The sequence below is a fragment of the Ovis canadensis genome, chromosome 13 (genome assembly GCF_042477335.2).
Source record: "Ovis canadensis isolate MfBH-ARS-UI-01 breed Bighorn chromosome 13, ARS-UI_OviCan_v2, whole genome shotgun sequence".
NCBI lineage: Eukaryota > Metazoa > Chordata > Mammalia > Artiodactyla > Bovidae > Ovis > Ovis canadensis.
This window is the reverse complement of record NC_091257.1, coordinates 57,909,038-57,924,081: the sequence shown is the minus strand read 5'-3', so window position 1 is coordinate 57,924,081 and position 15,044 is coordinate 57,909,038. Positions and strand designations below refer to the sequence as shown.

At 38.6% G+C, this 15,044-nt stretch overlaps 1 protein-coding gene across 15 annotated transcripts in view; it reads left to right on the top strand.

Moving 5' to 3' along the window:
* TASOR2 (transcription activation suppressor family member 2) overlaps window positions 1-15,044 on the top strand; it is a 69,695-nt gene that overhangs the window by 17,012 nt on the left and 37,639 nt on the right. For 10 of the 15 annotated variants that reach the window (XM_069547868.1, XM_069547882.1, XM_069547869.1 and 7 more), the window contains 5 exons: window positions 1,971-2,104; window positions 8,897-9,042; window positions 9,334-9,429; window positions 10,501-10,573; window positions 14,836-14,927. In XM_069547868.1, coding sequence (XP_069403969.1) covers window positions 1,971-2,104; window positions 8,897-9,042; window positions 9,334-9,429; window positions 10,501-10,573; window positions 14,836-14,927 — 541 coding nt within the window. The remainder of the gene's footprint in view (window positions 1-1,970; window positions 2,105-8,896; window positions 9,043-9,333; window positions 9,430-10,500; window positions 10,574-14,835; window positions 14,928-15,044) is intronic. The other 5 variants (XM_069547871.1, XM_069547870.1, XM_069547880.1 and 2 more) reach the window with 1 other exon arrangement.

Here is a 15,044-nt window from a genome sequence, read left to right as displayed (position 1 = left end):
CTTGGGAGGGTCTTGACTTCCACCTCTTTGAGGTGGAAGAGGTTTCCAACTCAACTGGTTTCCTCTTTGAGACCACTGTCACCAGAAGACACAACCCTTGCTTCCCAGAGGTCACTCTAGGAATATTTTGTGAGCACATTCTAAGATCCCTGGGCTTCACAGGCACTTTCATTGTAAACACTTTTTCAATGAGACAGTTTCATTTGTCTCATGAAATCCAAGGTATAGCATAGTACTAGAATAATAGCACTAAGTTTCGTTTACTGAAGGTTGAATCATATACTACACAATTGCACTCATCTCACACACTGGTAAAGTAATGCTCAAAATTCTCCAAGCCAGGCTTCAGCAATACATGAACCGTGAACTTCCAGATGTTCAAGCTGGTTTTAGAAAAGGCAGAGGAACCAGAGATCAAATTGCTAACATCCACTGGATCATCGAAAAAGCAAGAGAGTTCCAGAAAAACATCTATTTCTGCTTTATTGACTATGCCAAAGCCTTTAACTGTGTGGATCACAATAAACTGGAAAATTCTGAGAGAGATGGGAATACCAGACCACCTGTCCTGCCTCTTGAGAAACCTATATGTAGGTCAGGAAGCAACAATTAGAACTGGACATGGAACAACAGACTGGTTCCAGATAGGAAAAGGAATATGTCAGGGCTGTATATTGTCACCCTGCTTATTTAACTTATATGCAGAGTACATCGTGAGAAACGCTGGGCTGGAAGAAGCACAAGCTGGAATCAAGATTGCCGGGAGAAATATCAGTAACCTCAGATATGCAGATGACACCACCCTTATGGCAGAAAGTGAAGAGGAACTAAAAAGCATCTTGCTGAAAGTGAAAGTGGAGAGTGAAAAAGTTGGCTTAAAGCTCAACATTCAGAAAACTAAGATCATGGCATCTGGTCCCATCACTTCATGGGAAATAGATGGGGAAACAGTGGCTGACTTTTATTTTGGGGGGCTCCAAAATCACTGCAGATGGTGACTGCAGCCATGAAATTAAAAGACGCTTACTCCTTGGAAGGAAAGTTTGGACCAACCTAGATAGCATATTAAAAAACAGATATTACTTTGCCAACAAAGGTCCGTCTAGTCAAGACTATGGTTTTTTCCAGTGGTCATGTATGGATGTGAGAGTTGGACTGTGAAGAAAGCTGAGCACCGAAGAATTGATCCTTTTGAACTGTGGTGCTGGGAGAGACTCTTGCAAGTCCCTTGGACTACAAGGAGATCCAACCAGTCCATCCTAAAGGAGATCAGTCCTGGGTGTTCATTGGAAGGACTGATGCTGAGGCTGAAACTCCAATCCTTTGGCCACCTCATGCGAAAGGTTGACTCATTGGAAAAGACCCTGATGCTGGGAGGGATTGGGGGCAGGAGGAGAAGGGGATGAGATGGCAGGATGGCATCACCGACTCAATGCACATGAGTTTGAGTGAACTCCGGGAGTTGGTGATGGACAGGGAGGCCTGACGTGCTGTGATTCTTGGGGTCGCAAAGAGTGGGACACGATTGAGCGACTGAACTGAACTGGATTTAAGGGTAGAGAGAAGTTTTATTTGTGTTCTGTTTGATTTTATTATTTCCAATCAGTAGAACATGGGTGTGGTTCTATAATCTCTTCACTTTGAGAGGCTTTTTTCCCCATCTAGGACTGTACCACCCTGATCTTGTCTGAAAGGTTTTTTTTCAATAAGGCAAAAGTGATTTCTATTTATTTTTGTGAAGAAAATTTCCTTTAGAAATTAAAGGATTGGAGAAACAACATTTCAGTTTATGTGTATTATTACTTCTTATAGAGCAAATCAGTAGAACTTTAGCCTTTAGCTCTGGATCCTTGACAAAGTAAATATTACAAAATTGTACCTAATGCTCAGTAAACATTTATTTATATAGTAGATATGCCCAAAATAGAACTACTCACTTTATGATTTAATTTTTTCTTTTTTTGTTTTAGCATTTATGACATTAACAGAGAACAGGAGTATGTCAAGAATTCTGGGGGTATACTTGGTGAAAATGAATTAAGACCACCCTCCCAGCTGCATCCCCTCTTAGAGAAGACTGAGACAGGGTTCATATCAGAAAAGAGTGGGTATTAAACAAATGGTCTAAGTTATTGTTAATGAATCCAGAGTTGAACAATGCAATTTTTAAAATTTTAATTTACATCATGTAAATGCAAGGACTTGAAAAAAATTATAATTTCTAGTAGCTGCAAAATATTTGTAATTATTAGTCCAAAATTGATAGGTTCTTTAAGTTTAAGTTTTTAATTTAAGGTTAATTAAGTTTTCAAATTGCATCAGAAAATATGTGTTCAAGAGAAATTGTCACTCTCTGTATTTCTTTGAAATTATTATTTATTTTACTTGATTTTAAGTTATGTTAAATAGTAGAAGTAATACATGCTTATATAAGAAAAATATAAATTGTAGTAACATATGTAAGGTAAAAGTACAAGGTCTCCTTTTTTGTCCACTCCCCAGTCACCATTGGCATAAACACTGTTAACTGTTGGATTTCCTATCTCTTTCTAGATCTTTTTCTGTATACTTTGAAACACATAATTTTTTTTACCAAAATAACATTATATAATGCATTTATTCACTCAATAGTATACAGTAGATATCTTTGTACATTAGTATATACAGATTTACTTTGTCTTTATTTAATAGTTGCAAGGTGTTTCCCTGTTGATTGCAGTTTAGGTTATCTCCAAGGCTTCCCCGGTGGCTCAATTGGTAAGGCATCTGTCTGCAATGTGGGATACCTTGGTTTGATCCCTGGGTTGGGAAGATCCCCCGGAGAAGGGGATGGTTACCCACTCCAATATTCTGGCCTGGAGAATTCCATGAACTGTATAGTCCATGGAGTCGCAAAGAGTCCAACAGGACTGAGCGACTTTCACTTTCACTTAGGTTATCTCCATTGTTCTTCGTGTTACAGGTGCTGGTATGTGGAACATCCTTGTACTTATCACCTCTGCACTTAGCTAATATTTCTGAAGAATAGATTTTCAGGAATGAAATGGTTATTTAGTATGCCCATTTTAAGTTTTTGTTACTTCCTGACAAACTGTGTTCTGAAGAAGTTGTATTTATCTTAAACTGGCAGTCCTTTGATATCTTAAAGGTATCAGAGATACCTTTTCAGATTAGGTGATTAAGGACTGGGCTGTTCCTTCAACAACTATCAAATAACCGAGGAGATAAACTATAGGCATCTAGAGTGAAAATGCTGTTGCTTAATCACAGACAGGATATGTCCAGGGGAATTGTAGAAGTGGTTAGTTTCTGTTAGAATTATTGTGACACCTAAGTTGTTGCCATTTGTTCATCTCATTATTTGCTTTCAGACCAGATGCTTATAAAATGGAAAACAGATGCTTGTAACATAGCTTGAGAAATTGGTTTATAATTTCCTTGTCTCTCTTACTAGAAGTTAGAGAAAGAAGTGTCCCTCATGTCAGTCACTCAGTATCCCTGATGGAGTTTGAGATGGGGGAGATGATTCAGGGCACTGTGAGCAGAGTCCAACTTCTTGTGTCAAGCATGACCTAACTTTTAAGATAAAATCCAGAAATAGCAGAGCTGCTGCTGCTGCTAAGGCACTTCAGTTGTGTCTGACTCTGTGCAACCCCATAGATGGCAGCCTACCAGGCTCCCCACTCTCTGGGATTCTCCAGGCAAGAGCACTGGAGTGGGTGGCCATTTCCTTCTCCAAAGCATGAAAGTGGAAAGTGAACGGGAAGTCGCTCAGTCATCTCCGACTTTTAGTGACCCCATGGACTGCAGCCTACCAGGCTCCTCCGTCCACGGGATTTTCCAGGCAAGAGAAGTATACCCAAAGCCAGGTGCTACAGTAAAGAGCATTAACTCAGTTTTTACAGCCATTTTGATTGAACTTAAATTTTTTCCGTATGCACTCTGTTTGTCACTTAAGTCTTACGGGATACTCTTTACACCTTACAATCAGATTTTTTTCAAGTTACCCTCTTAGATGTTGTTTAAATTTCTTTGTGGAATAGCCCCCACTTCTTTCTCTTAATATTCTGATACTCTTGAATGGTTTATAAAGCATGTGTATTGCTCAGCAAAAAAGATAAGACTATCCTTTTATTTAGTGCTCCTTGATTTGTACATTTGTTAGGGGGTTAAATGAGAGTGGGTTGTGTGGGCAGAGACTTCTCAATAAACATTCTTATCTATCTCCTTACATAAAGAGCAGGAAACTTGTACTTTCTTGAGAGTATAATCAAGGTTATTTATTATAAAATCATGAAAGATGCAGGATTTACCATGGTTTTCCATAAAGTTTTCTTTTGATATGCTTTTCCTTCTGTCAACTATAAAAATTGTTACTTTTATAATGTATGGCTATTGAGTGCTAACCTAAAAGGGGAAGCATTTTTAACCGTAAATAGTCTTAGAAATTACAATATGAAAGTACAAAATAAGTGATTTACTTGTTCTGCCTTGTTTATTTTAAATCGTTACCATTAGTCATAGCTTTATTGGGAACTGTATTCCCCACACTGTGTTAGACAGGTGTTTTTTTTTTTAATTGCATTATTTCTCCCTTCAGTTTATTATTGTGCATTGACACTCAAAATTGGGGAAATATGTAGTATTTACTACTTCTGAAATTTAAAATCTGTGCCTATCTGTTAACATTGCGTACAATTTAAGATAGTTGGTAATCATAGTTTGTTCATTTCCAGAACTACAAGAACTTTTGTATCTTGTAAGCAAAATCTTTCACAGATATGGAGCCTAAGTGAACAAAGCCATAGCTTTTTAATTACTGTCATTAGTGTTTTGCTATTTGAAGCTCTTTAGAATATCCTTTTCTTTTCTTTCTTTTTTTAATAACACTGGTATATTGATCCAGTATTCTTGCCTGGAGAATTCCATGGACAGAGGAGCCTGGCAGGCTACAGTCCATGGGGTCACAAAGCAAGTCGGACACGACTGAGGGACTTTCACTTTCACTTCATTATATTAATATTGAAAGAGAGAAGATGAAACTGAGGAAAAATAAAAATAAATGTTTCATCTTTTTTTTTCCTTCCTATTTATAATCTTTTATTTTCAATTCTAGGAAGTTTTGTTATTAAAAGCATTTTCAAATTACCTTGTGAATTAAAGTGTTAGGACAGTTTAGTACAAATTAATTTTACTGAAATGTTTGTTTTAATTTAATAGTTTAGGGTTTTTTTTTTAAATCTGTTGTTCATAAATTAATTTTATTTAAAAAGCTTATATTCTCCAACTTTTGAACTTTAATGTAATTGGCTGAGTTCTGATAAAAGTAGGAAACCATATTAACGTACGTATTTATACTGTAAGGTCAAAACTTCCAGTGTTATAAACATTACTCTGTTCTCCTTAGAAGTAATCCGTGTGTATCCTTTTCCCCACCTTGTTAAAGAGAATAGAGGATCCAAATAGAAAGGAGTAAACAAAGCAAACAGTTAAATGTTATGAGACTTCATTAGTCTCAGTTCTCGCTGAGTGAGGACTCGTAAAAAGGACAAAGGCCCAACCAGGAGAATTGCTTGATTGGGTCATTAATTCTCAACTATAGGAAACATGGCTTTCATAGGAGAGGTAGCCTAGCATCTCTCAGATGGTACGTGGGTATGGTTTGAAAAAAGCACTTTCAAAAAGAGTAATGAATTTTTATTTTCATAAAATGATGATTTTCTAGTACAATCCATAAGAAGTAAAGTTCAGTAGACGTTTCCAGGCTGGTGAGGAAGGCTCAGAGAGAAACAATTTCTGATGTGTTTGCTGAGTGTGCAGTTCAGTTCAGTTGCTCAGTCATGTCCGATTCTTTGTGACCCCATGGACTGCAGCATGCCAGGCCTCCCTGTCCAACACCAACTCTCCCGGAGTTTACTCAAACTCATGTCCATTAAATCGGTGATGGCATCCAGCCATCTTATCCTCTGTCGTCCCCTTCTCCTCCTGCCTTCAATCTTTCCCAGCATCAGGGTCTTTTCAAATGAGTCAGCTCTTTGCATCAGGTGGCCAAAGTATTGGAGTTTCAGCTTCAGCATCAGTCCTTCCAGTGAATATTCAGGACTGATTTCCTTTAGGATAGACTCGTTGGATCTCCTTGCTGTTCAAGGGACTCTCAGGAGTTTTCTCCAGCACCGCAGTTCAAAAGCATCAAATGTTCTGTGCTCAGCTTTCTTTATAGTCCAACTCTCATATCCATACATGACTACTGGAAAAACCATAGCCTTGACTAGACGGACCTTTGTTGGCAAAGTAATGTCTCTGCTTTTTAATATGGTGTCTAGTTTGGTCATAACTTTTCTTCCAAGGAGCAAGCATCTTTTAATTTCATGGCTGCAGTTACCATCTGCAGTGATTTTGGAGCCCCCCAAAATGAAGTCTGTCGCTGTTTCCACTGCTTACCTATCTATTTGCCATGAAGTGATGGGACTGGATTCTGTGATCTTAGTTTTCTGAATGTCGAGTTTTAAGCCAACTTTTTCACTTCTTTTACTTTCATCAAGAGGCTCTTTAGTTCTTTGCTTTCTGCCATAAGTGTGGTATCATCTGTGTATCTGAGGTTATTCATAATTCTCCAGCAATCTTGATTCCAGCTTGTGCTTCATCCAGTCCAGCATTTCTCATGATGTACTCTGCATATAAGTTAAATAAAGCAGGGTGACAATATATAGCCTTCACATACTCTTTTTGCAATTTGGAACCAGTCTGTTGTTCTTTGTCCAGTTCTAACTGTTGCTTCTTGACCTGCATACAGATTTCTCAGAAGGCAGGTCAGATGGTCTGCCGTCTCTCAAAGAATTTTCCACAATTTATTGTGGTCCACACAGTCAAAGGCTTTGGAGTAGTCAATAAAGCAGAAGTAGATGTTTTTCTGGAACTCTTGCTTTTTCAGTGGTCCAGCAGATGTTGGCAATTTGATCTCTGGTTCCTCTTCCTTTTCTAAATCCAGCTTGAACATCTGGAAGTTCAGAGTTCGCATTCTATGGAAGCCTGACTTGGAGAATTTTGAGCATTACTTTACCAGTGTGTGAGATGAGTGCAGTTGTGCGGTATTTTGAGCATTCTTTGGCATTGCCTTTCTTTGGCATTGCCTTTCTTTGGGATTGGAATAAAATCTGACCTTTTCCAGTCCTGTGGCCACTGCTGAGTTTTCCAAATTTGCTGGCATATTGAGTGCAGCACTTTCACAGCATCATCTTTTAGGATTTGAAGTAGCTCAGTTAGAATTCCTTCACCTCCACTAGCTTTATTCGTAGTGATGCTTCCTAAGGCCCACTTGACTTCACATTCCAGGATGTCTGGCTCTAGGTGACTGATCATGCCATCGTGATTATCTGGGTCATGAAGATCTTTCTTGTATAGTTCTTCAGTGTATTCTTGCCACCTCTTAATACCTTCTGCTTCTGTCATGTTCAAACCATTTCTGTACTTTACTGTGGCCATCTTTGCATGAGATGTTCCCTTGGTGTCTCTAATTTTCTTGAAGAGATCTCTAGTCTTTTCCATTCTATTGTTTACCTCTATTTCTTTGCATTGATCACTGAGGAAGGCTTTCTTATCTCTCCTTGCTATTCTTTGAAACTCTGCATTCATATGGGTATATCTTTCTTTTTCTCCTTTGCCTTTTGCTTCTCTTCTTTTCATAGCTATTTGTAAGGCCTCCTCAGACAACCATTTTGCCTTTTTGCATTTCTTTTCCTTGGGGATGGTCTTGATCCCTGCCTTCTCTACAATGTCACGAACCTCCGTCCATAATTCTTCAGGCACTCTATCAGATCTGATCCCTTGAATCTATTTGTCACTTCCACTGTATACTCATAAGGGATTTGATTTAGGTCAGACCTGAATGGTCTAGTGGTTTTTCCCTACTTTTTTCAATTTAAGTCTGAATTTGGCAATAAGGAGTTCATGATCTGAGCCACAGTCACCTCCCGGTCTTGTTTTTGCTGACTGTATAGACCTTCTCCATCTTTGGCTGCAAAGAATATAATCAGTCTGATTTCGGTGTTGACCATCTGGTGATGTCCATGTGTAGAGTCTTCTCTTGTGTTGTTGGAAGAGGGTGTTTGCTATGACCTGTGCATTCTCTTGGCAAAACTCCTATTAGCCTTTGCTCCCTTCATCCTGTACTCCAGGGTCAAATGAGTGTGCAGTAGTAGCCCCTTTCCATGGAACCTCACAAACTTCCCTGTAGATTTGGTGAGCCACTGGGAAGGTTAAGTTTGTCAAAATGTGGCCTGCTGCTGCTGCTAAGTTGCTTCAGTCATGTCCGACTCTGTGCGACCCCATAGACGGCAGCCCACCAGGCTCCCCTGTCCCTGGGATTCTCCAGGCAAGAACACTGGAGTGGGTGGCCATTTCCTTCTCTGGTGCGTGAAAGTGAAGTCGCTCAGTCACATCCACTCCTAGTGACCCTATGGACTGCAGCCCACCAGGCTCCTCTGTCCATGGGATTTTCCAGGCAAGAGTACTGGAGTGGGTTGCCATTGCCTTCTCCAAAATGTAGCCTAGATTTACAAAAACTTAGGAACAAGAAGCATTGATCTAAGCAGTCGCTGACCTCCAGCTTGACACTATAGATGCATCTCTTTTACAGCCTTGATTACAGCACCCAGCTTTAAACCTAAAGGGATTTACTCTTGCATTAAAAGTAATTCATCCATTGTTATAATCCATTTAGGTTATTTTCATTAAGTATGAGGTCTTTGAAGATAGTCCAGATATGATAGCCAGAACATAATGGAAATGTCTTTGTTATGCAGGAAGGAAATGAATGACTTGGTCAGTGATATTTAGTGTGCCACTTTCCCCAGCCTTTGGTTATCTTAAACAGTTGCATTATTTTTGTGTTTTACAGTTTTTGAGACAGTATCCTTGAGTTCAGACTCTCTCTTCCAGAGGACAGTTTCAATTCTCCATACTTCTTACTTGGACTCTGCATCTGAGCATGGTTTTCAGTACAGTGAAGTGACTTTGGTGAAAAATGACATTTTCTTAAATGAGGTGAGGTGCTTGGTACACACTGTGTCTGTGGTTAGTTTTATTTTAGTTTTGAAGAAATAGACCCATCATTTTTTATATTTGAGCCTAGTTCTTCTTAGCTATCACATTTTAGCACGATAAACGATCCTTGGTAATAATCACTTGAAAGGTAATTATAATATATTCTAGGGAATAGAAAAATAATAAATTTCATTAGTCTCTTAGCAGGAGGAATTCAGTTGATGCATTTTTAAAAAATTAATTTGGAAGGCAAAATAACATGTTAATAACATTTGATTATTCTCTATACAGTACAAAGCTTTTTACCAAGAAAAAAAAGCAAGTAACTATACTCACGAAGAACTTCAAGAAACTTATGGGTTTCTTCTGTTTGAAACTGAAAATCAGGTAAGGAAATTTAGTTTTAGAGAATTAATTTTATGATATTAAGGTACAAAATTAATTATGTCATTAAAGTTAAACATTGATTCTATAAAACTTGTAACATTACCAGTTCATCAGTCTTTTTTAGGTAGCAGTGTAAATGACAATGAAAGCTTCTCATGAAAGAGATTTGATTTCTACAACTTTTTAAGGTTTTCTGTAGTTTTATCTTAAATACATTTGTAAGCTTGTAGTGAGATTTCGATTAATACAGACTTCTTAAGTATTAATAATGCCTTTTAGTGGAGTGAATGGATATTTTTCCATTCTGGATCATTGTTTACATAGATATCTTCTATTTCTCATGGAAGTTTTTTCAAGTTTAAATTACATGGTTTTGGGGATAAGATGAACACTTTCAGCATTCTAGTTACTTGGAATTGTTTCATGCCGTTTTGAAAATTGAACATATATATTGTTGCTTATACCTAAATTGTGGAGAAAGAAACTGCTGTGTGCAGGTATGTCTCCAAAGATGTGTGTGACTTCTAGATACACTTTCATCAGTGCCAGAGATCTGTGATCCAGTTTAAAGTAATTCACAAGTAGTATTTTGGTTGGGATCATGATTTTTAAAGAATGGGGGTAGATTTGCTAAAGGATAGTGAACATTAGCATGTACCTTATGATTACATAGTAATACCAGAGAGTTTATTTACTTAGTTGTTGACTTCCAAATAAGATATGTTAGGGGTTCATACTTTAAGAAAAAATAAAGGTCATCTGGGGGTAAGGCATTTTCAAATTTTGTGATTCCCAAGCTGTAATTGTAAAAGAAATCTTCAGGAGAGGACTAATCTGTGAGCTTGTTTAATTTGGTTTTGCCAATGACATTTTCGTTAGCAGAAATGGTAAAATTTCATGAAAAAGTTTAAATTGTTATTATTAACTGAAACACAATTGCTATACAGAAACTTGCTTTGTGCCCCGAATGCATATAGTGTACAGATTCTGTATTGAAAGTTTGTATGTAAATTATAGTTATTTCATTGACTCCAAAACATGATATAAGCAAAGTCCGATCTTTTGTTGAAGGCGAAGTTGGTATGTCAGCATGGACTCTGTGTGGGCAGCAGTGCTATCACCACTCTGGGAGACCCAGCGAAAGGTATGGTCTGTAAGGAAGGAGAATTTCTTTTACAAGGTGAAGTGGAATTTAGTTAGTTACAGAAGAGTCTGTATTAAAAGCTAGTTTCATTGATGATAAATAATCTTTGGAATCAGAACTTTAAATATATACATGAGCTTTGAATCTAAGAACTTAAGGTTTTCTAATAGAGTTCTCTCTTTTAAAAGATGATTGGACTAGAAGATATCTTTCAGTGCCAAGAGGTCAGTGCTATCATCTGGGGCTAAGGAGGCTTTCCTCCTAACTATCATATGGCAGTAGAAATAGAGAATAGATGGTACTGACCAAAGACGGCAACTGTGGAATGTGAGGAGTAGAGAAAGGAAATACTCAAATATAAAGTGTTAAATTTGCACTGCATTGATATTATCAATAGAGGAGAGATTTTAGACAGGCTGATGAGTTACAGGAGAAAGGTAGTCTTATCACTAAGAATGTACTTTAGCCCTACTTTCTTTAAGCTTCACTTTCTTCATCTGTAAATAGATAAAACTATCTTCTAGATTTGTTGTGAGGATTATGAGACTATGTAAAGTGCTTAGCATGGAGCTTACACCTAGTAAGCTCGCAGTAAATGAACACTTACTTCAGTAAGCTGTTTGAGAAACAGTAGGTCATCATAAGTGTTCTGGAAGCTATCCTGCTGGTGATGAAAACAGTTGGAAGAGGGATGAGGACTAGAGGTTGGGGCTCAAGGTGGCAGAGGGTGCATGTTAGTTGAAGCCAAAGATATTGTTACATGGGGCAGCACAGATGGTGAAGAACAGAACTTTTATTTAGATGGTTATGGGACCAAGGGATAGGGACATGGGGCGAGGACAGGAAGAGGAAGAGCTGAGAGCAGTCCAGTGGATGAAGAGTCTGGAGGTGGAGTCTCACAGGAAGCAGAAGGTGTCCGGAGGGGTGTTAGCAGTGTCAGATGCTATAGAAGTTGGAGATCAGGGGTGAGAAAGACTAGGGGGCTTCATGGCTAGGTTCTTGCTGGCCCTTTCTTTGTAGTAACAGCTTTATTGAGATAAAATTCACCATACAATTCACCCATTTGAAGTATACAATTCAGTGTTCTTTTAGGGCATTCAGAGTTGTGCAACAGTTAGCACAGTCAGTTTTAGACCGTTTTCATCAGTCCCCTCCCCTCCCACCAGCCTGGGCAACCACTGTTTTCATTTTTGCACCTGTGGATTGACCTATTCCAGACATTCCGTATAAATGGAATCATATCTGACCTTTTGTAGCTGTTTTTTTACTCAGTGTTTTTGAGATTCTCTGTGTTGTTGCATGTACTTGATTCGCTTTTTGACTGAATAATATTCCATTGTACCACTTTTTCCTTATCCATTCAGCAGTTGGTAGATACTTCGTTTCTACTTTTTAGCTATTATTTTAAAAAGCTACTGTTTATATTCTGGTACATATGGTCTTTATGTGGACAACTATTTTCATTTTTGCTGGTTTATACCTAGGAGTGGAATTGCTGGCTCTGTGTGTAGGAAATGTTTTTAAACTTCTATTCAGCTATCCTAAAGGACATGAAAGAGGATAAGTTCACAACTCAAATAACAGTTTACCTGAAACCTTTTTTTCTTTTCCCCTATTCTTCTTAACATCTCCTTCTTTTCATTATGAAAAATGTTAATGTAGAAAAAAGTAGCATGGTATGATATACCCATCACCTACCTTTACCAGATAATGTTTCGCATTAATCCTCTTCATTTATCTAAAAACATTTTTCTTCCTGAAAAATGTGGAAGTGAGTTACAAGCAAAGGCCTCAGCATATACCTCTAAAAATCAAGGCCATTTTTCTATGTGACAGTTGCATGAGTTTATTGTTGATGTTCTGAGAGCCTGGTTTCAGTAGGAGGTGTGGAGTAGAGGCTGCATTGTTCCTACACATACACATTCTTCTTCACATGCTGGGTGTGATGATAAGATAGCACTACTGGATATGTATGTTTATAGTTTTTGGCTCAAGTAAAATGAATGACATATATGACCATCACTATGAACAAAGCTAGTGGAGGTGATGGAATTCCAGTTGAGCTATTTCAAATCCTGAAAGACGGTGCTGTGAAAGTGCTGCACTCAATATGCCAGCAAACTTGGAAAACTCAGCAGTGGCCACAGGACTGGAAAAGGTCAGTTTTCATTCCAATCCCAAAGAATGCTCAAACTACCACACAGTTGCACTCATCTCACATGCTAGTAAAGTAACGCTCAAAATTCTCCAAGCCAGGCTTCAGCAATACGTGAACTGTGAACTTCCAGATGTTCAAGCTGGGTTTAGAAAAGGCAGAGGAACCAGAGATCAAATTGCCAACATCCGCTGGATCATTGAAAAAGCAAGAGAGTTCCAGAAAAACATCTGTTTCTGCTTTACTGACTATGCCAAAGCCTTTAACTGTGTGAATCACAATAAACTGGAAAATTCTGAAATTCAGAGATGGGAATACCAGACCACCTGTCCTACCTCTTGAGAAACCTATATGCAGGTCAGGAAGCAACAGTTAGAACTGGACAAGGAACAACAGACTGGTTCCAAATAGGAAAAGGAGTACATCAAAGCTGTATATTGTCACCCTGCTTATTTAACTTATATGCAGAGTACATCATGAGAAACACTAGGCTGGAAGAAGCACAAGCTGGAATCAAGATTGCCGGGAGAAATATCAATAACCTCAGATATGCAGATGACACCACCCTTATGGCAGAAAGTGAAGAGGAACTAAAAAGCATCTTGCTGAAAGTGAAAGAGGAGAGCGAAAAAGTTGGCTTAAAGCTCAACATTCAGAAAACGAAGATCATGGCATCTGGTCCCATCACTTCATGGGAAATAGATGGATAAACAGTGGAAACAGTGTCAGACTTTATTTTTCTGGGCTCCAAAATCACTGCAGATGGTGACTGCAGCCATGAAATTAAAAGACGCTTACTCCTTGGAAGAAAAGTTATGACCAACCTAGATAGCATACTGAAAAGCAGAGACATTACTTGGCCAACAAAGTCCGTCTAGTCAAGGCTATGGTTTTTCCAGTGGTCATGTATGGATGTGAGAGTTGGACGGTGAAGAAAGCTGAGCGCTGAATAATTGATGCTTTTGAACTGTGGTGTTGGAGAAGACTCTTGAGAGTCCCTTGGACTGCAAGGAGATCCAACCAGTCCATTCTGAAGGAGATCAGCCCTGGGATTTCTTTGGAAGGAATGATGCTAAAGCTGAAAACTTTGGCCACCTCATGCAAAGAGTTGACTCATTGGAAAAGACTGTGATCCTGGGAGGGATTGAGGGCAGGAGGAGAAGGGGACGACCAAGGATGAGATGGCTGGATGGCATCACGGACTCGATGGACGTGAGTCTGAGTGAACTCCATTGGTGATGGACAGGGAGGCCTGGCATGCTGCGATTCATGGGGTCGCAAAGAGTCGGACATGACTGAGCAACTGAACTGAACTGAACTGAAGCCTTTATATTACTATAGTATGTTACAGTTTAAGGTTTATGGATCTTTTTAAATCTTCCTGAAGACCTGTGGTTTCTGTATCTGTGACCCACACCCATCCTCTCACTACTCAGTCATGTGCTTAGTAGTAGTAGTAATAAGTGAAGAACTTGGAACTGGAATCCAGTTTTCTGACATGTCTGTAACTGTTCATTCTATCTGTGTTCTCACCGTTGTCTTTTCTATTTCACAAGCGATGCCTCAGTTCAGGAATGCCCCTGAAGTCGGTTCTTTCGTCTGTTTTCTCACTGCTGCTTCCGTATGAGGATCATCCTCTCCTGCCTCAACCTACAGGAGTCTCTCCCCGCTTGAGACTCTTCTCTTTTAAACAACAATGGTCTGTGATGAGGCTGCAGTGGTGAACCAAAAATATCTAACCTCTGCTGACTGGAACTCACAGTCCAGCAGAACGTGCTGCTTAAAGGCAGGGATCTTATTCTGTTTCCCTTTGTATCACTGCTGCCTGGCACAGACCTGCTGAGTAGTAAACCTCATCACACATTCTTAAATAGGAGCATTTACTGAGATTTTCTGGAAAAAATAACTTGAGAATCAGATTACCACAGGCCTTTTCACTGAAAGATTGCATGGAGAATAAAACAGAGACTTTTCCAAAATTGTGATACATTCATCCCTTTTCATGTTACCTTTTATTTGTCCCTTGTGTCATCTTGTTCAGTTTAAGTAACCCATGTGTAAACATTCTTCTTAAAGTGTACATTAATCTATTTTTATACTTTTATAGGTGTGTACATTTCCAAATACTCAGACTATCTTCACGCAAGACCTTGGTATCATGGGAAGTCTGGTTATGTTGTAATTTTTAATCTAATTAAGGTAAAGCCTAAATTTGCTTTTGTGTAATTTTTTTTTAATGAAAGTTTATCAGTCTGTGATCATGTTTTTTGCAGCTCATTTGCTAAACATAGTCCTTGCCAAAGACAACTGTTCAGA